Raw genomic sequence first — 26,205 nt, forward strand, 5'->3', positions numbered from 1 at the left:
CAGAAACTTTGAACTCTTAGAGGCTAAAACTGGCCGCTCTTAAAAAGTCTGTCACACAATTTTGGACCGGCCAGAAGCAATTACCAAACTGCTTCCGTGTTTATCATACTTCGCGACAGTGAATCAAAGTTATTAATTATACAGGATACATTCAAGATAAATTGGTAATATTTGTTTCTTCAACACTATCTAAAGTTTTAATGCCTGTATAAAATTTAATGCTTTTTAATGCCATTTAAGGCCTTAATTTTCGCAAAATCAATTTAATGACTTTTAATGCTTTTTAATGCCCTGTGGAAACCCTGGATTAGAAGGTGCTCCTGAAATTTTAAAAGTAAGCATAGAGCCCTGCTGGACAGTGTTTCTTTAGAAAAACTAATGATTTATGCACTTAAAGTAGCATTTTATAGTCTTTTACCGTTACAATTCCAGACATTTTTACAGTGAGGTTTATTAACGCTATTGTCTTTCCGGTTCTCTTTTTGTTCCCCAGCGTGGTGATGACTGGATCCTACAACAACTTCTTCCGAATGTTGGACCGCAGCCAGCGGCGGGACGTCACCCTGGAGGCTTCTCGTGAGAGCTGCAAGCCCCGGCAGGTCCTGAAGCCGCGCAGGGTTTGCGCGGGCGGCAAGCGAAAGAAGGATGAGATCAGCGTGGACAGCCTGGACTTCAACAAGAAGATCCTACACACCGCCTGGCACCCGCAGGAAAATATCATCGCCGTGGCAACCACCAACAACCTCTACATCTTCCAGGAGAAAGTGAACTAATACTGTCGTCATGGGGAAAGAAAACCTCCGAACCTCTCTCTCTCTCTATGTGAAAACGAGAAAAGAAAAAAAAGAACTAGCGAAAATCATTTCTGTGACAGCCACCATCATCGCATAACCAACCAACCTTGGCCTACTCCAGGACAGAATGAACTAGCGGCTGCCAATACTGAGTTAAACTGGTTCAAACTGGTCTGGAGAAGAGCGCAATCTGGCTTCGGCCTCTGTGGCACCATGACACGCGCCTAGCTCTGGTGATGTTGTGCCAACTTGTGTCTGTACCCTCCATCCCTTTTCCCCTTACCCATAAAGTCCGAGCCCAGGGATGAAATGGGCGGCAATCTCTGACAGATTTCAACCATACGTTTTGTTTTGTTTTTTCTTTTCTTTTTTTTTTTTTTTTGGCTTTGGTTTATTCAAGGTGTCTGTATAAAAGCTAATTTGAACTCATGTGGATGTGTCCCTGTGTCCTTTAATCCTCCATGTGTTGTTCGTGCCATTGTAACCGTTTTTAATCTTCTCAGAGAAACTGCCAAGTTGTTTCGTTTGTTTTAATTCTGTTTCAAGAATAAGTGTTTCTGAAAATTTTTTTTGGTTTTGTAGACTTTTTTTCACATTTCTTTTTCAGTTCACTTCTTTTTACATTTCATACTGTCCCGTTACTCTCCATTACAGCTACGAAGGGTTTTGGCCTTGTTTCTTTTCAGATATCCACACACTCACCATCGCATCAGCCCAAAGAGCTTTCCCTGTTCTTTTTTTTTGTGGCACAGTAGTGGTCTAACATCTTGTTCAAGCGCATACACTCCAGTTGGACTGCTCGCTCATGTAAGAGTCATTCAGCCTTACAGGTTTATTTTCCTTTGTGATCCATGCCTGATTTCTGTCTACACTCTCTCTATCTCAAGAGTTACAAATTGAGAAAGATTATAGAGATTATGATATCGAAATGGTATTTATAAACGGAACAAACAATTAAACAAGAGTCATGTCCTCTTCTTTGAACAATATGCGAAGCATGCCTGGTGCAAAACTGAAAAGCTTTAGTGTTGTCAAACTAATATAGGATATTAAAGGATTTTGAGAAACATGAGGGATGTTCTGGAGTTAACCATTTGCAGCATTTTAGAGCTGAATGTCCTCTCTCAAATGTACAAGTTCATAATAAATCAAGAATATTGATCAAATCTATTTAATACCAGATTAAACTAAAAAAAAAAGCATAGTGAGGGCAGAAATATGCCCACATAATGAGATCTTAACATGTCAGGGACATATGGCAAGCTGTTTTAGCATTTTCAATTTGCCACTGGTACCAATTCTTCAAGGTGCTTAAAGTACTCAAATTTGACTTTTAGAAATTTAAGGCATGGGATGTCCTTGAAAATGTCAATATTCCTGAAGAGGTACACAGAAAAGTGATTGAAAGCCAGTGTATTTATGAAATATATGGAAGCCTGTTTCTGCCACTTAAAAAAAAAAGTAATTGCAACTTTTTATCTTGCAATTCTGTTGAGTTGGGTCATTTAAACTTCTGGGAGTTTTTTATTTTTTTATTTTTTTTGAGATGTAAACTCAATTGCGAGTTTTAAATTCTACATAGTTTATGTCGTGCAATGCTGATGTTATTTCTTAATTGAGTTTATTTCCCACTATTCTGACTTTGAGTATTTTAATACCAGATTTAAAAAAAAACATGGTGAGGGCAGATATATGCCCACATAATGAGACTTTAACATGCAAGGGACATATGGCAAGCTGTTTTAGCATTTCCAATTTGCCACTGCAGGGCTTGAAATTAACTATTTTACTTGGTAGCGCTGGTGCTCCCAACTTCAAAAAGTTAGGAGCACCTAATTTCGTTTTAGTAATGCGCTGATCTTGATTCTTCATGGTAAATTCTGAATGCAGATGTTTTACAAGCAAATGGACTGATTCTGAAAGCCTTTTTTATATATTTATTTAACGCCTTAAGCAAGGGACAAAAATGAATGAAAATATGAGTACATGAACAAGATATTTATTTTCTCTATTATAGTTACAGCCATTTAAAGAGGTTAAAGTTAAAGAGTTAAAGCCATTTAGAGGCAACAACTGCATTTTTAAACAATCTACAGTATAAACAAAAAAAAAATAAACAACACTACTTCTTAGCCATGTTGACAATAAATGCAGGCATGATCAAAGTAGGCTACACTTTCAATATTCAAAGTGCAAATGACAGTTTTTCTGATACAGAGCTATAGACACTATACAACTTATTATAGCCCGCATACTAATAACAGCCTAGATATGTTACGTAGCCTAATTTGCGTGCATTGGGGAGTCGCTCTCTAAACGTGGGGTATTAAAATTGCTTTTGAATTGGTTTCGTTTTAACAATCCCGTGAGCGTGCATTCTACAATACAAGAGATTACTTTAACAAAACCATTTGAAAGTGGGAGGACACCAACGGGATTTTGAAAAGTGTGTCCTGAGTGGAAATTACGCCCCTGTGCGAGTGGAACTCTGCCGCTTCAGTTATCATCTGATGCGAATGCGGCGTTGTACAGTATATTGAGACGGAGGCGGAAGAATTGTATCTGACACAATGTGCGCTGTAGCACGAAATGTTCTTCAAAAATTATCACCTCATATTAGGAAGGTTAATTTTTTATCAGAATTTTTTTATTATTGATCAGAAGATACATTTCTACATTTTTTTAATTAGGAGGACACTATAAGAAAGAAAAAAACTGCCTATAAAGTGGGTGTGCGACAGGTATGGCTGTGGAATGGTGTTTGGCAAAGATTTTTTGGAGGAAAAATTTTCAGTCATAATATTTTTTTTTTTTTTTTTTTTGCTTTAATCCATGAGATTAAATTTTGGGAGCATATGCTACCAAAATGGTCGCAATTTCGAGCCCTGCACTGGTACCAATATTTCAAAGTGCCTGAAGTATTTGAATTTGACTTGGAAATTTAAGGCCTGGAAAACCCTTGAAAATAGCAGTATTCCTGAAGAGGTACACTGAAAAGTGATTTAATTATTGAAAGCCAATGTATTTTCTGGAATATATGGAAGCCATTCTGCTGGTAATTACGACTTTTTATCTTGCAGTTCAGACTGTTTTTCTCAGAATTACTTGATACAAACTCGCAATTCTGACTTTTTCTTCTTCTTTTTTTTAGAATTGTGAGATATAAACTCACAATTGCGAGTTACAATGTCCAGGTCTGAGGAGAAAAAAAGGCTGATATGTTCACAGAATTGTGAGTTTATATCTCACAATTCTATATTTTTTAGAATTGTGACTTTATATCACGCAAATCTGACCTTATAACTTTTTTTAATACCGGATTAAAAAAAAAAAAAAAAACATGGTGAGGGCAAAAATATGCCCACATAATGAGACCTTTATCTCACAATTCTGTTTTCATGATATAAGCTCACAATTGCAAGTTATAAAGTCAGAATTGACAAATGACATTAGAACCTATTATGCTCTACACTGGATGCGGCACGACACGGCAAATCCCCGACAGTAATCTGCTGCCACGTTCTATTTATGACGTGCTCACACAAAGTTTAAATGATTTGCAACGGTCGCTTTGTCACGTCCAGTGTAGACAGACTTTAGCTGTTGTGACGCGTGCGACAACTGTCGCGTCCGGTGTAGACACGGTGTAAGGAAAACTAGAATAGATACAAGATGGCTATGTAGGTAGTTATTAGTACCTAAAGAACAAGTACTAGACTAGTAGAACATGAGTTACTAGCATCGATTGCAGTACACCCTACTTAAAAGTAAACAGCTGATATCTTAACCACAAGTGAACTTAATAAAATTCAATTTTTAAAATTTAAAAAATGGTTACCAGTAGCTGGGTTTCCGTCCAAAGTTGCAAATTTAACTTGTGCGCAAAATGGGAATATTGCATAAAACAGTTGAGAATAAGCACCTTTTTATTTATTTTGTTATTGATATTGTGAACTAATCATTCATGCGTAGTTTTATATATTTAATATTGTATAAAACATTTGGGAATAAGTCAAACAGAACAAAATCGTCACTTCCCGATAAACTGGCACAAAATATCATTGAGAAAGGTAGGCGAAGTTACTGAATATAATAATTTTGCGTCTCCAAGCAGGTGAAGCACAATAAATGCAGAATATTTTTGGAGGTGGATGCAGGTGGATTAAATTCCCATAGTGCAAAATCGCATTACTTTTTTTGCTGTGCATGGTTGTATTTATCCGCATTAACTCTTTTAATTGCAAAAAACACATTTTTTGCAAATAAATTGTGCAAGACGGAAACATAGCTAGTGAAGGGGGAAAATCACTGTTGCACGGCACAGACTAGTTTCTAATGGAGAAATACTAATTACCAAAAGAAAACACACTTCTAAAGAAAAGTTACTAGTGAAATTAAAAAATATTAAGTAATGCAAGTAATTAAAAATAAAACACCAACAGCAAAAGATGCTAGTCTGTTTGAAGAAATAGGCCTAAATGTTAAATTAGCTTGCCATACGCATTTTAGTTTATTGATAGAGACTGTGTTCATAATTCACGTGCTTTTTTTTTATAAATAAGCAGCCCTTAAGTCCATTACGTAATGTAAGTGTCTTTGTTATCAGATATGAACCCATTTGCGTCATTTTAGCGCTGTAGGAAAGCTGCGCTCCCATAGCCGTTCTGAGGTCAGCCACCAAAAGCAGTTATTAACGAATTTAAAAGCGCCCCCTACACATTACGTCCGATCCGTGATCAGGCTCCGTCACGCGTGAGCGCGCAGGTCCAAATGTGCGCGCAGAGTGTGTTCGTGCAGTGCTGACAGTCTTATGCAAGCCGCCCTACACAGAGCCACGATGTCCGACGCTGCTGCTCCAGCAGAGAATAACGGGGAGCCTGGATTAAACGGTATGTACAGCCGGTATTGTTCGTTGTATTGTTCTGACATCTATAACATCTGTTAGAGAAGGCTTCGGCTTGTTTATATTGGTGTTTTTTGATACTTTTACTTATTTTACTTCATGTAAAACGCGCTTTTTTTTAGTTCCAGTCAACATTTCTGCGCTATAGGGAGGGCGGGGTTTGCTGGAAAACAAGTGCGTCATGTTTATTGACAAGCGTTCTGTCTAATCGCCGTTGAGTTTGGGTATTAAGGCGGGTCTTAAAAAGTGATTGACTTTAACCTAATCCAATAGTGTGACTATACGTTTTCAGTAGGCTGGCCAAAGCCGATGTCAACAAGGCGAGAACTAGAGCAACTCAAAAATGGAGATTGTGGATGCTTGAAACGCAATTTTTATTTGTTTAATAAATATGTAACACATACCCATGTTTCTCCGATGTGTTTATGAGAAGATGCTCAAAGAAAAATAATTGTTCATATTTGTTTGACGTACCGCATGAGACATGTGACAGCGAATAAGGTCTTTGTTGTGTTATCTGCGAGGTTGTAAACAAACTGGTTTAGAAATTGGCCTCTGTATACTTAGACTTAACTTGTTTACTAGTAGTTGAATCACTTAGATGAAAAACCGTAAACACAACTCGAAGCTGAAAAGGTACCCATGAGCATTTAGAGCCAGACCACAAACAAAGAGTTCATTATCAGTGTATTTGTTGATTTGCTAAAAACATTATTTAAAAGCCTGATATTTAAAATCCATATCAGATCATTTGTCATTATATGTAACATTTTTGGTTACAACATTGTGAATTCCTAAAGATGCGCTAAAGTTACACTCGACCAATAAATCTTGTTGAAATTCCTGGTATGCTTTCTGAAATGCAAAGAGCAGACAAGTAAATCTCGCTGTCTAAATATTAAGACCACAATATACTTCCACTGTCATACAGTGTAAACAACCAATGCTGAGTGAGCTACGTGCGCGCTGTGACCAAAGCTAGTTAAGCGTCACTAGTCCCTCACAGCTGTGACCCTAGTTCAGGACGCCAGTTAATTAATTCTACTATGGAAAAGGTTTGGGTCATGAATATTAATTAGGAGTGAGTCAGTACGCTTTACTGATTGGCTAAAAGGCAGACGCTGGGCGGAGAACGTTACTCAGCTGACGTATTAGGCTACGTGACCGAAAGGTACAGGGAAGATTCATAAACTAAGCTTTCGCCATAGTAGTATTTGTAATTCTATTTCTAGCAGCAGCGAATGTGGTCCGGACTGTGTCTACGTGTGGAAAGTGGCAGAAAGAAAGCCAAGAAATAGAACTGGGAGTGTGAGTCTAGGGCAGTGAGTCATGATATTTTGAGATCGTGAAGTAGCAGCAGTTTGCTTCATGTAAAGTAGGTAACTGTGCCATGAGAAAGGGTGGTGGAAAATGCATGAAGATCTGTTGGCTCATGCAGAGAGTTTCAGATGTTCCTATCTTTCATTTCTTATATAAAGAGGGGGTTTTCATTGACGTAGTAAAGGCTTAACAGCAAAATAAACCAAATGAATTATCATTCACCTTTGCGTTTAATTCTAAAAGTCACAGAGCAATGGTAACGAAAAGCAAAATAATGCTTAAAAATATTTGAGAACACTGAAAAGGAATAAAATGATGTGCATAAAATTTTATACAACAGTTCTTTCTGGTCCTCAAATCTGATTGGCTGAGAGCCTTTTTCAGGAGTGCAATATTCTAGTGATAACAGAACCGTTTCACCGTTTGTATCGCTCTGTTTATAGTATTTCTCACAGCGAGTGTCATGGCGGACACCCAAATACACTAAATTTTATTAAAAAAAAATACTGTTTTGTGTCACAGAATGTAGTTTTAAGGGTTTTTAGGTGAGAATGTACTTCGTTTAGACTTCTAATATGTGTACAGTAACTGCTCACAAAGCCTGCATTTATTTGATCCAAAGTACAGCAAAAGCAGTACAATTTTGTACTATTTTTACTATTTAAAATAGCTGTTTTCTATTTGAATGTATTTTGAAAATGTAATGTATTCCTGTGATTTAAAAGCTGGATTTTTAGCATTCTTATATTCTGATTTGCTGCAAAAAAAACCTTTTACCATTATTAATGTCTTTATTATCCCTTTTGGTTGATTTAAAGCATCCTTGCTGAATAAAAGTATTCATTTATATAATGTCTTTCCCCCAAAAAATTATACTGACTTACAAGCTTTTGAATAGTATAATCTAACATGTTACAAAAGCTTTTTAATTTAGAAAAATGCTGATCTTTGGATCTTTCTATTTATCAAAGAATCCTAAAATAAATTACTCAACTTTTCTGAATATTGATAATAACCATATTTTAAAAATTTCTAGAACAGCAAATCAGAATATTAGAATGATTTCTGAAGGATCATGTGACACTAAAGACTGGAGTAATGATGCTGAAAATGTAGCTTTGACCAGGGGAATAAATTACATTTAAAGCTATATTCAAATAGAAAACAGTTATTTTAAATAGTAAAAATATTTCAAATTTTTTGCTGTACTTTGGAGCAAATAAATTCAGGCTTGGTAAGCAGAAGAGACTTACTGTTCAAAACCTTATTGTTCAAAACCTTTTGACTGGTAGTGTAGTTCTGCACAAAAAAAGGGTATTTAAAGACACTCTTATGTATTTCTTATGTATTTACACACTCGAATTGTTGTATAAATGCAATATCAGCATACTGTGATTAAATGTGGCCTTGTGTCTACGGTTGAATCACAGCCGTGCTGATATACAGCCATATCGCACTGCTACGAGTGTGATATTGCTCTTATATACTATGATAGTATAGTATCAATGATACCAAAATAACCCTGATTCCTAGCCACACAATGGATTATTGGCTATTTTATTTCCTCAATGAATTCTGCAGCCATTGAGTTTTTCATTCACTAGATTTTGAATCTGTATCATCAGCACCACAGCCCCATTATCTCATAAAACTCTTGGTTTCCCACAGACGAGGCTGACTTCCTTGGCCAGATTTCAGTGCAGTGATTTGATAACCACAGCTTTTCACTTTGCACTAGTGCTGAAAACTAGTGAATTGGAGAGATTGTTTAGGGAAAGTGGAATGACTTCTTAATGTTGGCCAGGTTCTTTTAGCATAACAGATGGGCAAATGTGGGCTCAGTGTACAGTGTTTGTTTGACAGTTTGAATGTGTCTGGCTGTGTACTAGACATGATGACTGCTACTGGAGAATGTGTGAAGAGACTTTGCCCACAGTGAAAGATCTAATAGGATGAATCTCACAAAACCTGTCAAGACCACATCCAGGTCATATTTGCTCCATAAAATTGAAAGAATGGGCAAACTTACATTTATAGTGTTTAAGCATAGAAGCATTACATAAAGAGTTTATACATAGACAAACAAAAGTTTTCGATTCATCAATTAGCTCCAGTTTCAGCTCTGCATAATCTGGGCATCCAAGCTGACAGCTTTTTCGAACATTGACTTGATAAATTACTCCAAGCCTCCTAAAGGATTGCCAAAAGATGATTCCCACTGTGCTGATATCGTCCAAAACCACACTTTGCCAGGGGTGTTTCCAAACTTTTGGACGTCAGTGTATATATACATATAATTGTGCTAAAAGACAAATAATGTATATGTGGTTTGGCAATCTATTTTAAAGAATGAAATACTCTTATTCAGCAAGGACACCTTAAATTGATGCAAAGTCACAGTAAATAATCTGTATCAATAAATGTTGTTTTTCAGATTTTCTATTAATCTAACCTGAAAAAAAAAAATTCAACTAAATTATGAAGTACACACCCATTTAAAGAATTGATAACAATGTAGAATTTTTAATAATACCATCAATAATAAGATTAAGATTACATAAAAGCATGATGCATCTTTAAAAATATTAAAAACAAACAAAAATGTTTAGCATTCCTAAACTTTATTATTTCTATATTACTACAATATTATAAGTATGGAAGCTCATTTCCGGCACTGAATACATTTTTTTTTTTTTTTTAAGACTTTTTATCATGCAATTCTTGACTTTTATCTTACAATTCTGAGTTTAGAATTGTGACTGAGTTAGAATTGTGACTTTATTACTTGCAATTACAAGTTTATATCTCACAATTCTGAGAAAAAAAAAAGTCAGATTTGCGAGTAATAAAGTCACAATTCTGACTTAATAACTCGCAATGGTGAGAAATAAAGTCAGAGCTGCGAGGAAAAAACTCACAATTCTGACTTTCTCTCTTGCCATTGAGAGTTTATATCCTGCTATTCTGACTTTATAATTCACAATTACCTTTTTTTATTTTTTATTCATAAATGAGACTCATCATTGTGAAAAAAGAATTTACCAAAAAAATAGCAACATGTGTGCACTTAATTCTCATCAATAATGTCCTAATACAAGTGGATAAAAGAAAAAAAAAATCTTATTTTTTTTTCTTTTTAATAACACAATTTCTTATATCTTATTTTGAGATAAAATAACCTGTTTTTTGTAAGATTCACATCACATTTGTCTACCACGTATTTTAATGTAACAAAGGCCCACATCGATCATTTAGCAGCAGTAGTGCTTTAGCGTTTCATATATGTGTGAGCATAAGCCTCTGTAATACTATCATCTCATCTTTTGATCTCTATATATTTCCCGATGACAGCCAGAGTAATATTCCACTGTTGGCCAGAATGTTCAGCTTGTCTGCTGCCATAGCAACACTGTTTGTGTCAGTGGATTGAAACAAAGGTCAGTCGTCTCTAGCACAGCCGAATCCACGCATTTCCCCCTCAGGATGGAACTGAGACATGCATGCTCGTCCATACTGATGTACCCTAGTATAGTCAAAGCAGGACCCCGCATCACATGATCCACGTTTGCTCAACCGAAGGAAGTCATGTGGACCTTCTTTGTCTTCCTCTTTTTGTTTTCCTGGAAGTGGCTCGCAAGGCATTCGGGTATAAACTTAGCTCGTCCTGGATGGACAGCACAGCAGCGTGTGCTGGTTAAGTCGGTGGTAAACAGAGGATTGACTGTGCGATAACACAGAGGTTTCTGATGAGACAGCACAGCAGATGTGGGTGAAAGGGGAACATGGAAAGCTTAGCCGTGCTCATCCCTGACTCATGGATGAAAGGAGTCTGTGTGTTTGTGTTGATCAGGCCATGCGCTCAGGAGCGTGTTCCTGCTCAGACTCACGTAGAGCACGCGGCGGGCAGGTCAGGTGGGATTCGTATATCAGTGAGCTTGTAATGAATCTGAGAGGGAGGCATTTACTGCCCTTTCAGCACACAGTAAATAGACGTTAAGCCAGACCACCAACGATTTACAGGGAAATCCCACTGTCTGCTGCTGTCTGTCTTGGCTTGCCCTCAGTGCCTTACTGTATGGTGAATACAGTGAATGCAATATCTTTCCAGGTCACATTCCACTCTAAAATCAGATATTTTTGTATAGAAAATTTAGTCTTCTTTAATGACTATTCAAAATTATTTGATTTTATTTTTATTGAAACCCTATTGTAATTGTTAGAATGGCCAAGGATCAGGAATCTCCACTTAAAACTGATTGTGCAAACCAAACCAGACAGAAACTTGAAACTTGGAGGGATGGTACTACTCACGCTGCCGACGTTATCACCAAGGCTCACCCCAATTGGCCAGACAGGGGCACTACAACAATCAAAAGTACTCCTAAACCGTTAGTTGCAGGCTCAAGTGTCTTATGTCGTTGAAATCCTTGGCTCACGCCAGACAAACGATTCAATCGCAAGGGATCTTTTAGATTTTTTGAAAACATGGCCATGCTCTGCTATCTTTGGCCTGCTACCTCAGACTGAGCTTTTACCTAAGTGTTCTGAGTTTGCTGAAGGTATCTCATTTTGTTCAGGAGTTATAGACATTTTACTAAAAGTTGTCCTGCTCCTTTTATACGTTTTGGCATCCCTTTGCGACGGCGAGTCGAAAAACAAAAAGTGAACTAGTCCTAGGTTTTTCGACTCACCATTGCAAAGGGATGCCAAAACGTCAAAAAGGGGCAGGGCCACTTTTAGTAAAATGTCTATAACTCCTGAAAGGAATGAGATATCTTCGGCAAACTCAGAACACTTATGTAAGAGCTCAGTTTGAGGTTGCAGGCCAAAAATAGCAGAGCTTGGCCACTTGCTGGCACTATAAGAGGGAAAAAACATAAAAAGGCTATACCTATGCAACCATTTGTCATATCAACAAAACAATCGCACAGTCTTGGTCCTAATTGCCACAAGTGTCTATAAGGTCATTTGCGTATGTCAAGAATAAACATGGACGGCATTGGTTTGAGCACCTATTAGACAAGGTTAACGGAGGCCGATCAGAACGAAACTTGGTGAGTCTGTTTGACTCCCGGCCCCAAAGGTCTGTGAGAAATTTTAATAAAAAAAAAAATAATAATAAAAAAAAATAGCCAATGGGGGGTGATACCGCCATTTGCAAGGGCATAAATGATTGTCCATTGCATTTTCCCAGCATAAACACAATAGTTGTATCATATGATAGAACTTCTTATTCTGGACAACTTTGATTCTAAACCACTGCTGTCAATCAAATAATTTGTTAAAAGATTGAGAAAATGTAAAAAAAATATTCTCTGGACTCTCTAGGTCAATAATTATCCAAATGAAATGTTGAAATTTGGCCTTTGGGAAGCTATAACAGGGTCGTTTAGAGAAGGGGCCTATTAAAAATTTACCGCAAAATCCTATAAAGCCTAAAGAAAAACTCAAAACTTCTCAAAGCCTGGAGAGCATATGCGACAGGTGATTTCTGTATTACATTTAAGAATTCACATTCAAATGTATATCAATAATTTGCCTTGAGTTTTTATATTGAAGTCCAAGGGCTGAGTAAAAAAAATATATAAATTTCTCAATTTTAATCGATTCTCATTTTAGCCTGTTTACAGTTAATGAACAGAACATTGTATCACACCTCTCATCCAATATTTCAAAAAATGAATAGGAGTAGATGAATAATTATGTAATCCTAATGATTTTTGGGCATTTAAAAAAATCAATAATTGTTGGCTTGGCTATTACTACAAATATACCCGTGCTACGTAAGACTTGGTTTTGTGTCCAGGGTCATATTTCTTGATATTATCAATGTAGAAAGCAGTTGTGCTGATTAATATTTTTGGATGAAACCAATATGATATGCTTTTTTCAGGATGCTTTGATGAATAGAAAGTTTAAAAGAAAAGCATTTATTTGAAACAGAAGTCTTTTGTCTCCTGCATGACTTTGATTTTAATTGTAGCACTATAAACTGTGATCTCTTTCTAACCTAATAAAAAATAACTATAATTTAAAAATGAGGAACAATAGGCCAATCCCATGGGACGTTCTTGCTATTGTTCTTGCTTTTCATGTTTGTCCTGCGTCACATGGGCGTCTTTGATCATTATGCCATGACTTTATTCCATTTATTCAGTGTCATACAATAAATACTAAACACTGTAAATAATATATTGTTGCTTTCCTGCATTACAGTAATGAAAATTTACATCACAATAAAAATATATCTTAATGGCTTTGTCTTTGAGCAAAGTATGAGTTCTTATTTCCATCTTTTTGATTTTGTAGTGAAATAAGAACCAAAACATTAGGTTCTGTGTGATTTGGTCCATACATATTTTTTTGTTTTAATATTAAAAATAAATAATAATAATAAAAAAATGAAATGTTATTTTATATGCTTTAATATTGTGATTCTTTTGTGATCTTGTTTAGGGTCATGGGTAGAGCTGGAGATGAATAGAAACACCACATCTCTCTCTTCCTCGCCTGCCTCAGTGCCGCCCCCTCTAGCCCAGGTAGTAGAAGAGGAGGAGGATGATGGGATCGTGGGAGGGCTTGAACACGTTCCCTCATCATCTTCCATCCACAATGGAGACATGGAAAAAATCCTGTTAGATGCCCAGCACGAATCCAGCCGCAGTAACTCCTCATGCGACAGGTAGACACCATATTTATATTGCAAGTGTATCTCAATAAAGTAGAATGTTGTGGAAAAGTTCATTTATTTCAGTAATTCAACTCAAATTGTGAAACTTGTGTATTAAATAAATTCAATGCACACAGACTGAAGTAGTTGAAGTCTTCGGTTCTTTTAAATGTGATGATTTGGCTCACATTTAACAAAAACCCACCAGCCAAGCACACCAACACCATGGTCATTTAACCAACTTTTGGTGCTTTTGGCAGTGTGGGCAGGTGCCAAATCCTGCTGGAAAATGAAATCAGCATCTTTAAAAAGCTGGTCAGCAGAAGGAAGCATGAAGTGCCCAAAATTTCTTGGTAAACAGATGCAGTGACTTTGGTTTTCAAAAAGCACCAGCAGATGACATTGCTCTCCAAATCATCACAGACTGTGCTAACTTTATGCTGGACTTCAAGCAACTTGGGCTATGAGCTTCTCCACCCTTCCCCTAGACTCTAGGACCTTGGTTTCCAAATTAAATACAAAACTTGCTCTCATCTGAAAAGAGGACTTTGGAGCACTGGGCAACAGTCTATTTCTTCTTCTCCTTAGCCCAGGTAAGACGCCTCTGATGTTGTCTGTGGTTCAGGTGTGGCTTAACAAGAGGAAAACTGTAGCCAAATTCCTTGACACGTCTGTCTGTGATGGCTCTTGATGCCTTGACCCCAGCCTCAGTCCATTCCTTGTGAAGTTCACCCAAATTCTTGAATCGATTTTACTTGACAAGCCTCTCAAGGCTGCAGATCTCTCGGTTGGTTGTGCACTTTTTCCTTCCACTCAACTTTCTGTTAACATGCTTGGATACAGCACTCTGTGAACAGCCAGCTTCTTTGGCAATGCATGTTTGTGGCTTACCCTCCTTGTGAAGGGCGTCAATGATTGTCTTCTGGACAACTGTCAGATCAGCAGTCTTCCCCATGATTGTGTAGCCTAGTGAACCATTTTGAAGGCTCAGGAAACCTTTGCAAGTGTTTTCAGTTGATTAGCTGATTGGCAAGTCACCATATTCTAATTTGTTATGATGGGTGGTTTTTTGTTAAATATGAGCCGAATCATCACAATTAAAAGAACAAAAGACTTAAACTACTTCAGTCTGTGTGCATTGAAGTTATTTAATACACAAGTTTCACAATTTGAGTTGAATTACTGAAATAAATGAACTTTTCCACGACATTCTCTTTTTTTCTGAGATGCACCTGTATATTGTCTCATATTTATGCCACAAAATGAAAATTCCCTCATTATTTACTCAGCCTAACAATCAAACCTAACACAAGCCAAGTGTAAATATTAGCAAGCACGAATGAGAACTGAATAGAATTGAGAAAACATACAACATGGAACAACACAATACAGAATTTCATTTTTGAGTGAACTGTCCCTTTAAGGTGTTGTTTACATAGTCCACATGTATATATATCATCTGCAAATGTCTCATGCGTTCTTAGCTTGAGTTTATGACCTCATATATAAAGAGCAGTGCTATAAACATCCATACTAAATTACACGTGGTCACACTGAGCTCATGCAGATAGGGCACGGCCATAATAACCCTTATCTAACTCAAACTCAGTGAGTCATATGATTCTGGTTGTTTACTGTAGGAATACAGTGCTTCTCTCTCATGTGTACACAGACTAATGTTCCTTTAAACACTGTAGAGTTCACACAGAAATGAAAACTATGTTGTTCCAAACCTGTATGACCTTATTTGGGCTGTGAAACACATAAGGAGATTTTTAGCAGAATGTCCAAGCTGCTCTTTTCCATACAATGAAATCCCTAAAAGGACAAAACTTGCCACAGATTGTTGTAAAATTCTCTTCTGAAGTCTTAACATACTCCAAACTGCTCTCTCCCAAAGCCCTCCACGACCTCACAGTCCTCAGGATGAAGGCCAGATCATTTTCGACGTGGACATGAGGAGGGACAGTCAGGTACTTCCTCTTGAGAACATTGTGGATCATCTAATTTACGGAGCGTACTCTGGTTTATCTTCATTACCTGTCTCTGCTTGCTTTTGGGTGTGTCTTTGTGCATTCAGGAGGAAGTCATGGAGAAGATCAGAGACGATGACATCTTAATGAAGGATTCAGACCGGGTCGCAGACTGGTCAAGCAGACCAGAGAATATTCCACCTAAGTAAGCACTAGTGAGAACTTGCATACAATGTTGTTTTACTGTCTTTCAGATACTCTAGTTTTGTTAATATTTCAAAAAAAATGTTATGTCCTCATTACAGTGAGGCATTTTAGCATTTAAAACTGTATTCATGCCAGAAATATGCATATGATGACACACCTATAGTGTTTTGAGATTTTTTTCATGCTCAAAACAAAGTTTTGATTTATCTTTTTGACAGGGAGTTTCATTTCCGGCACCCACGGCGCTCAGTGACTCTCAGCATGAGGAAGACAGGAGCCATGAAGAAAGGCGGCATCTTCTCTGCTGAGTTCCTCAAAGTGTTTATTCCCTCGCTGCTTCTGTCCCACATCCTGGTCTTGGGTCTCGGGTAGATACACCTTAAAACACAAACACACTTCACACGTGTTTAGTTTATGCTGCCGCCAAGTGCTCCTACTGTACTGAGTCTGGCATTGCTTATTATGACATGTCACACATTCAAAACAGAATCGTGACATAAAAACAAAAAACAGAATAATTATATTGTGATATAATTGTGTCATAACAACATCTAAATTTACATTTAATTTTAAATCAACAACTAGGCAATTCATGTTGCTGGAATTCTGAATTTCTGAGTCATACATACAAAATAGCTTATCATTCATGTGCTCAAAGCTCGTGAATACAGTATTTATGACTGAAGGTTTTGAGGTTGTTTGTAGTAATGTGCAAATGTACAATATACAGTTGAGGTCATATGTTTACATTCACCTTGCAGTATGTGCAAAATGTTAATTATTTGACCAAAATAAGAGGGATCATACAAAATGCATCTTTTTTTTTTTATTTAGTACTCACCTGAATAAGATATTTCACATGAAAGATGTTTACATATAGTCCACAAGAGAAAATAATAGTTGAATTTATAAAAATGATCCTGTTCAAAAGTTTACATTTTGATTTTTAATACTGTGTTGTTACCTGAATGATCCACACCGTTTTTTTTTTTTGTTTTTGTTTTTGTTTTTTCCCCTCAATGCAAAAAGGAAAACATATGCATTAAGAGCCGGGGGTGACAGAATGATGTGTACATTTTCTTTTTCATAAAAACAGTTTTTTTTTTTCATTTAGTACTGCTCTCTGGAAGCTACAGACGATACGTACATGTTTTCCAGAAGACAAAATAAGTTAAAATTACCCTAATCTTCAAATCCCAAAAGTTTTCACCCCCCAGCTCTTAATGCATGGTTTTTCCTTCTGAAGCATCAGTGAGTTTGAACCTTCTGTAATAGTTGCATATGAGTCCCTCAGTTGTCCTCACTGTGAAAAGATGGATCTTAAAGTCATACAGTCATTGTTGGAAAGGGTTCAAATACACAAAAATGCTGAAAAACCAAGAATTTGGATTAAAAAGAAAAAGGATTTTTCTGAAGTACAGCAGGGAGTTTAATTGTTCAGGACAAACAAGGGACTTATGAACAACTATCACTAACCAAAAAAACAACTGTGGATCATTCATATAACAGCTCAGTATTAAGAATGAAGCGTATGTAAACTTCTGAATGGGGTCATTTTTATAAATTCAACTATTATTTTCTCTTGTGGACTATTTGTATGTCTATTATGTGAAGTATCTTATTCATATCCGTACTAAATAAAAAAAATAACATGCATTTTGTATGATCCTGCTTACTTTGGTAAATGATTAATATTTTGCAGATTCTGAGGTGTATGTAAACTTTTGACTTTAGACAGCATCCCATGCAATTTTGTCAAATATTACAACTAGTTTTCTCAGAATAGCCTTGAAAACACAACTTTGATTCCGAGTGAAACAATAAATATCCTAAGTGCCCTGACGTCTGAAAGTTGCACAGAACTAGACTTGAAGTTCTCAGATTCTGAAAAGCTTTAACATTTTTTGTTTAGGATAAGCATCAGATGGTGGCCACCTGTTTGCACACTAAGGGTGTGGAGTGAAATTAAAAATGTCCTGGGCTCTTCCAAGCTTTATAATGGCAGTGAATGGCTGTTGAGATTTTGAAGTCCAATAAAGTGCATCCATCCATCATAAAAAATTACTCCACATGGCTCCAGGGGGTTAATAAAGGCCTTTTGAAGTTAATTGATGCATTTCTGTAAGAAAAATATCCATATTTAAAACTTAATAAATCGTAAACTCAAGCTTCTGCTACAAGAAAGTGGCATTCCAGTGGATGACATAGGATGTGGATGAAGGTGTAGTTTTTTAATATAACTCCGATTGTATTCGTCTGAAAGTCATATACACCTAGATTGGCTTGAGGGTGAGTAAATCATGGGGTAATTTTCATTTTTGGGTGAACTATCCCTTTAACGTGGTGTTTTTAACCCCCCCCCCCTCCCCCCAAGCTAACACTTTGCTGAACAACAATACATCAGTGACTGCATGTTAACAGTGTTTATACTGCAACACTCCTGATCACTATGTAGCTAAACAACAGGATAATATTCCACATATGAAGTGTTTGACTTTTTTTTTTTTCTCTTTCCTTTGTCTCGTATCTCTAAAACAGGGTCTATATCGGGAAAAGACTGACAACTCCCCCTGCAAGCTCTATTTGAACACAGATCTGATCAAGTGCCTCAGGCATGGCCCAGGTGGATTAGGGTTGCAGTTTGTACGAAGAAGCCCCCTGCTGCCCCTTTTTGCTCCTTTTAGCCACCTTCCCTTCTTAGTAATTCCTTTATTTAGCCTTTCCACGTTGAGAAGCATAAGTGATAAACTTCTCATTTCAGGCCTTCTTGCTCATTTATCATTTTCTGTATCCATTTTCCAATTGTGAATGTTCTAACAACCCCTTAGTAGTAGCATTCAAGTTCATTTTAAAAGTATTCGGGGCTGTGCGTGAAACCAAATGTGCACATGCCAGCTCCGCACTTCAGCTAGGAGGCAAAAGCATTACTTTTTGGTCCAATCGCATGACCCAAAAGAGGTTGACTAAAGAATCCTCCTAGTTTTCAAAATGGGATTGACCAATATATATTGACTTATTGAAGTTATACAAGCATGCCTGAGCGCTAGCTAAGATTTTATTTATTACTACAAATGCTATCCATTTAGTTATTTTATTGACTTCAAGGGCGGAACGCCAGGATGATGGACTTGGAAATGTTTTGGGAAGGATAGGGCTCTCCGTAGACCCCAAACTCATCTGGTGAGGATGGCAAATTAATAACTCAGACATGATATATGTTTATGACTGTATCAAATGCAATTTTATACCAAGTTTTGCATAATCTTTTACACAACCCTGACAAAGACAGCACCTGTTACATAGAATTGTCAGATTTTTTTTTATATTTCATCTCATGAACATAGATAAAAAACAGTCTGAAAGGGCTGGCGGATCCCTGAAAGAAAGAAACATGTTTTATCTGTTCTTGTTTCTCTCTGTCTGTTGTGTTATTTTGTCAGTTTTCTTCACATTCATATCAGGACCTAGTGATTTCTTACAAGGCTTCTACAACATGGCCTACTTTGCAGTAGTGCACAATTTACCATTAGCATTCAGAGCTAAGAGGATCTTGCTAACAAATACAGTGGCTTTAGTGTTTACCATGCGGTCATAGCTGTCTCTGTTACAAAAAACAGCATATGCTGATTAGGTAGGTTTTGATGCTGGATGCTGGTTTATGCAGCTAAGGACCAGCATAAACCAGCAAAGGACCATCTGAAACCACCATACCAGCATCAAAACCTACTTAACCAGCATTTGCTGTTTTTTTTTAACAGGGGTGTCAGACTTTCTGGAATTTAGTTCACTTTCCAAACAAAAATGTACAGATAATGTACTCACCCCCTTGTCATTCAAGATGTTCATGTCTTTCTTTCTTCAGTCGTAAGGAAATTTTGTTTTTTGAGTAAACATTTCAGGATTTGTCTCCATATAATGGACTTCTATGGTGCCCCCCGAGTTTTAACTTCCAAAATGCAGCTTCAAAGATCACAGCAGAGGAAAAAAGGATATTATCTAGCAAAACTATGGGTTATTTTCTAAAAAAAAAAAAAAAAAAAAAAATTATTTGTATACTTTTTAACCTCGAATTCTTGTCTTGTCTAGCTCGGCAAGTTATAAATGTTTTTAGAAAATAACCGATCGTTTTGCTAGATAAGACCTTTCTAAGACCATTTAGAGCCATTTAAAGCTCCATTTAAACTGCATTTTGGAAGTTCAAACTTGGGGGCACCATAGAAGTCCATTATATGGAGAGAAACCCTGAAATGTTTTCCTCAAAAAACACCATTTCTTTACGACTGAAGAAAGAAAGACATGAACATCTTGGATGACAAGGGGGTGAATATATTATCTGTAAATTCTTGTTCTGACAGTGAACTACTCCTCTAAGGCCCGTTCACACCAAGAACGCAAACGAAAACTATAACCGTAAAGATAACGTTATAAAAATCGTTTCAAATTTAAGAGAATAGCAGAGTCCACACCACAATTATAACGATTACGATACAGGGCATCAATATCTTAGGGCTCACTTTCAGAATGATTTTTTTTTAAAGCTGATGAACGATAAAACACTGACATCTAATCAGACTTAATTCAAATTTAAAGGGCTTGCACATTTAAAATAGCAGCGAACATTGTAGAGAAGCAAAGGGATATTGCACAGCAAACAGCAACATAAAACGTAAAATTACCTCAGGAATTCAGCGCTGGTTTGGACAACATTGTCTTGCCTCCTTTGAAGTTTTAGTAGGAAAGAGTCCATATTGTTTTTATTTTCGCTACATGGAGACATAGAGCGCATTTAGACCACGCTCTCCATTGACTTTGTATTGCGGGAAGCTGACTCCTTGTCATTTCTGATTTATAACAAAAACAAAGCGATGTCTAAAAGCTACTATGAGACAAGGTGCACAGTAAACAAGCTAAAAAACACAGAACTGCGTTTTTAAAAGCTGTCCAAAAAACGAGTGTTTAAGGACACAAATAGTTGTAGATGTCAGGGTATTTCACTGTGGGCCATTCAGTTGGATCATTTCTCCAACAAACGGAAAATAAGGAAAAGGAGCACTGACATAGACCAATACAATTTAGTTTCTCAATATATCTCCCCCTTTCAGGGTTGTTAAATAATCCTTTGACCTTAATAATTATAGGCTAAATGTCTACTGGTGCCGTTAAATTTCCCTCCAGCGGGCGTAGTTCTCAGAGTTATAAGACACGTTGTGCTTTACTTTTGTGTCCTTAAACGCTCATTTCTTAGGTCGACAGTTTTCAAAAATGTAGTTCTGTGTTTTTTTAGCTTGTTTACTGTACATCTTGTCACATAGCAGCTTTGAGACATTGTTCGGATTTTTGTTATAAGTCAGAAATGACAAGGAGGCAGCTTCCCGCAATACAAAGTCAATGGAGAGCATTGGATTGTTTTCTCCCCCGGTGGGCATGGTTTTCGCGATTACTTTAGAGATCAGACGCTAGATTCACTGTTTAGATGAGCTCGAAACGTACATGCTGAGGACATCTACTGGTTGAAGTCGTGTAGTCTAAATGCAACAAAACAGACAGTTATCATTCACTAGTATGGACGCAAATATAGTTATCGTTATCGTTCTTGGTGTGAACGGGCCTTTATACTTCTCAGTCTCATACTAATTTATAGCTTTTCCATGCTGTTAACTTGAGGACAACAGATAAGCTCATTTAAAAAAGAACATTCTGTCATTATTGACATTATTAACTTCATATTGTTCCATACTTCTAAGATTTTCTTTTATCTGTGGAACGCAAAAGAAGAAGCTTTGAAGACTGTTTGTGCTGCTCTTTTCCGTACAATGTTAAACTGGAAAAGAGCAGCTTGGATTTCATTAAAATATCTCCATACTAAAGGTTGAATGATAATGGCAGAATTTTAATTCTTGTGCGAGCTCATAGTCACGCACATTTAATGAACACTAACACTCCAGCAGCGCAGCACATGAACATCCCAGTGCTCATCGTTGGGAACAGGGTTTGTGTTTTCAATCTTAAAGGGATTTACCCTCAAGTCTTGTTGTGTTTTTGTCTCTTTTTAAGTGTATTTTGTATGTGTGAATACTTTCCTTTAGTCTTCATTGTCTATCTGAGGATCTACTTCTCCTCGAACACGGCTGCCAAAACCAACTGAGAGCTCAACTCTTATGAACTCTGTGCCTCGTTTCCTTTATCATGTTTGATACGACGTCCTGTCATCATTTCCTGTGTGTGTTCTGTGCCACAAGCTTGTTCTTTTTGTCGTTTTGCACCATCTTCTTGGTGAACGTGACTTTTGGAAGGTTTCTCATGAGCTTTGTTTGAATTTTTTAAGTCTAGGCAAACTAGAAGAGAAGGTACATGATAGGTAAAGGTTTTTTTTATTATTGGCGTTCAAATTGTGGTTGGAAAGAAGTGGGTAAGCCTCCTTTGTGAAGGTGCTTTCTTCAGACTGCGATGCGATGATAAAATGAATTGTAAATTTATTGATTTAACTGACCTTTTTTTCCTCCCCTGTTGGACAATGACAAAGTTTTAAAATTAAAAATTTAAAGAACAGTTGCTGCCAGACATTCGTTTCTCTGTTTGTGAACATTTTCTACCATATTTGACCCATCTGCTCAAAACTGATCAAATATATCTGCCCAAAATACTGTACATAGTTTATCGAGAAAAATTCAAAAACCATGCTTTTAACCCTGTTTATTAATGTAATCTTGTTAATTTTACGAAAAAAAAATCAAATTTTCAGTATAGTGCAGCATTAGCAGTCTTATGCAATTTTAGCTTTAACAATAAATTTTTTATTATTTTAATAAAAATACACCTTTATTGTCAAGCGTCACTATGTATGGAAGCCCGTTTCTACCACTGAATAAAAAATAAAATTTAATGCGATTTTATATTTCACAATTCTTTTTTCACGCAATTCTGACTCTTTTCTCAGAATTGATTTAAACTTGCAATTGTAAGTTATAAAGTCAGAATTGCAAAATATAAACTCACAATCGTGAGAAATAAAGTCAGAATGGCTGGATTTAAACTTGCAATTGCGAGTTATTAAGTTAGTGTGAGATATAAACTTGCAATTCTTTTTTTTTATACAATTGTGAGAAATAAAGTAAATTGCGTTATATAAACTTGCAATTGTGAGTTAAGTCAGAATTGTGAGATATAAACACAATTCTGACCTTTTTGGCAAATGCAAGTTTATATTTTGCAATTCTGACTTTTTTTCTGAGTTATAAAGTCAGAATTGCAAGATATAAGCTCAATATCGGTAAGAATAAAAATCAGAGTTTGTATCTCACAATTCTTACAATTCTTTTTCTCTGAATTCTGACTTTTGATTTGCAAATGCGAGGTTAAATTTCATAATTCTGACTTTTCCTGCAAATTAGTTTTTATTTCATAATTCAGAATTTTCTTGCAAATTCAAGTTCTACATTTTTCCCACAATTCTGACTTTTTCACGCAAATTTTCTCGGAATTACAAAAAAAAAAAAGTTAACTGCGTTATATTAACTCGCAATTAGGAGTTAAGTCAGAACTGTGCGATTAAAAACATGCAATTTTTTTTTTTTTACTATTTTAAAAGGATTCTGACATTTTTCTCAGAATTGATCGAAATTGATATAAACACTGAACTGATTTTTCTCGCAAATGTATCTCGTTTGTATCTCGCAATTTAGATTTTTTTTCAGATTGCAAGATATAAACTCACAATTCTGACTTCTTTTCTCAGAATTGCGAGAAATAAAGTCAATTGCATGATATAAACTCGCAATTGCGAGTTAAGTCAGATTTGTGAGATAAAAACTCACAAATGCGAGAATCTAGCAATTCTGACTTTTTTCTCGCTAATGCGACATGTATCTAGCAATTCTGATTTTTTTGGCAATTGTGAGTTCATATTTCGCAATTCTGACTTTTTTTACACAATTCTGAGTTTTTTTTCTCAGATTGTGAAATATAAACTTGCAATTGCCAGTTTTGAGGGGGAAAAAAGACTGATATGTTTTCAGAACTGCAGGTTTATGTCTTACAATTCTGACTTTATAACTTGCAATTGCACATTATAAAATCACAATTGGGAGATATACACTCAATTTTGAGAAAAAAAAAACTCATATAGTGAGTTTATATCTCGCAATTCTGACTTTATTTCTCAAAACTGTGACTTGTTTATATCTCTCAATTCTGACTTTTCTGACAAATGGGAGATTGTATCAAGCAATTTTGACCTTTTTTCTCACTATTTTGACTTTTTTTCTCGCAATTTAGACTTCTCAGAATTGATATGAACGTGCAATTGTGAGATATGTCAAAATTGCAAGATATAAACACAATTCTGATGAATTTCCTCAGAATAAAGTTGTTTGCATGATATAAACTCGCATATGCGAGTAAAGTCAGAATTGTGAGATCAAAACTTGCAAATCTGACTTTTTTCTTGCAATTGCGAGTTTGTATCTTGCAATTCTGACTTTTCACACAATTCTGACTTTTTCTCAGACTGTGAAATATAAACTTCCAATTGCCAATTTTGAGGGGGAAAAAAGACTGATATGTTTTCAGAACAGTGAGTTTATATCTCACAATTCTGACTTTATAACAGTGTTGTTTTTGACAACCATCTTAGATTTAGTCTTAGTCTTAGTCTTTTGGACTAAAATGGTTATTAGTTTTAGTCAAATTTTAGTCACTTCTATATGTGATAGTTTTAGTCCAATTTTAGTCGACGAAAAGTCAAAAAGGTTTTAGTCTAGTTTTAGTCGACCAAAAGTCAAAAAGGTTTTAGTCTAGTTTTAGTCAAAAAAAGGAAAAAAGGTAGTCTTTTAACAAATTAATGTAGGTCAGTGAGTATTTTGCTGTTGGGTAGTGTCACTTAAAGGAACACTCCACTTTTTTTGGAAATAGGCTCATTCTCCAACTCCCCCCGAGTTAATAAGTTGATTTTTACCGTTTTGAAATCCATTCAGCCGTTCTCCTGTTCTGGCGATATCACTTTTAGCATAGCTTAGCATAAATCATTGAATCCTATTAGACCAATAGCATCGCGTTCAAAAATGACCAACGAGTTTCGATATTTGTCCTATTTAAAACTTGACTCTTCTGCAGTTATATCGTGTACTAAGACCAGCGGAAATGTAAAGCTGCGGTTTTCTAGGCTGATAAGATTAGGAACTACACTCCCATTCCGGCGTAATAGTCAAGGAAATTTGCTGCCGTAACATGACCGAAGCAGGCGCAGTAATACCACACAGTGCCTGAAATTAGATCCCAGCTAGGTAACTTCCAATGTGACGGGTGCTAAATTTGTGTAATTCCGGTTGTTGCAGCTGTCAGAGTTGCAGCTTGTAAATTGTTAGTGGCTGGATTTACCTGTGTGTGATTAGCTATGGTTATGTGCATTGTAAGGGGCTGTGATAGTAAGTCGAAGACGTAATCTACTACCATGTTTCATAGAATTCCCACGAAAAAAAAAAGCAATTTCGACTAATGAATCAATGGCTGGCTGCTCTGAACATGGATCTCAAAACACCGTTAGAATCGATCAAGAAATGGCGTGTTTGCTCCGAGGATTTTGAACCAGATGACTATTTGGATAGTTTTACCGGTACTACAGCACGGCGTCTAAAGGACACGGCGATCCCAACAATCTTCAAACTAACGTTACAGACAGGACAACGAGGAGCATCGCCCATGGCTGTAAGTGTAACATGATTAATTGCTATTGTTGGCTAACGTTACCTGTGAAATGCAACCCCTGAAGAGTAGTTTTGGGGCGAACAGTTGGCCTAGTATTTGCTATGACCAAATTCCATGTGTGATTGCAAAAGAAAGTTATTGCGAACAGTCGGTGGTGTTTTAAAGTCAGTTTTGAGTAAAAGTGTACATCATGAATATAAGCCTGAAAATGCAAACTGACAGTATGCATTTAAAATCTTTATATTATATATTGTAGTTGTTGCAGGAATAACTTACTCTTGCGATAGCTGGCCATTAGGTCCACTCGGCGTGTGACGTTTTTTCTAGTTTATTTTGTCAAACCGGAAAAAAAAATCTACTGCAGGATGCAGCATTGCATCCAAGTCCTCGGATGTTGCGACATGCCACTTCCTCATCAGGTAGATCCACCCTTGCCATCGATGGCAATACCTGGTCCCACTCGCGACAACACAGGCACTCACTTTCAGTTGGCATGGGTTGGCAAGCCCCACCAGCTCGAATCTGCTCTCCTCATCCCTTCTGTCCCAGGCGGTTCAGACACACTTTCTTGTCATTCGCGTTCCAAAACCTTAGCTTCAGTGAATTCTGGTTCAAATTGATACGGTTCAGGATCTG

General features: G+C 36.6%; 2 protein-coding genes across 2 annotated transcripts in view; both read left to right on the forward strand.

Moving 5' to 3' along the window:
- The window catches only part of ppp2r2ab (protein phosphatase 2, regulatory subunit B, alpha b), a 31,110-nt gene extending 29,352 nt beyond the window's left edge, over positions 1-1,758 (forward strand). The window contains exon 11 of the mRNA XM_073829383.1: positions 494-1,758. Within this exon, the coding sequence (XP_073685484.1) occupies positions 494-773 (280 nt within the window). The 3' untranslated portion in view covers positions 774-1,758. The remainder of the gene's footprint in view (positions 1-493) is intronic.
- Positions 1,759-5,529: 3,771 nt separating this feature from the next.
- bnip3lb (BCL2 interacting protein 3 like b) lies at positions 5,530-22,416 on the forward strand. Its single transcript, XM_073829456.1, has 6 exons — positions 5,530-5,683; positions 13,474-13,699; positions 15,588-15,660; positions 15,768-15,865; positions 16,086-16,235; positions 18,406-22,416. The coding sequence occupies exons 1-6, from the start codon at positions 5,605-5,607 to the stop codon at positions 18,452-18,454; spliced, it is 675 nt and encodes a 224-aa protein (XP_073685557.1). The 5' UTR covers positions 5,530-5,604; the 3' UTR covers positions 18,455-22,416.
- The last annotated feature ends 3,789 nt before the right edge of the window (positions 22,417-26,205 follow it).

This window comes from Garra rufa, chromosome 23, assembly GCF_049309525.1.
Source record: "Garra rufa chromosome 23, GarRuf1.0, whole genome shotgun sequence".
Classification (NCBI taxonomy): domain Eukaryota; kingdom Metazoa; phylum Chordata; class Actinopteri; order Cypriniformes; family Cyprinidae; genus Garra; species Garra rufa.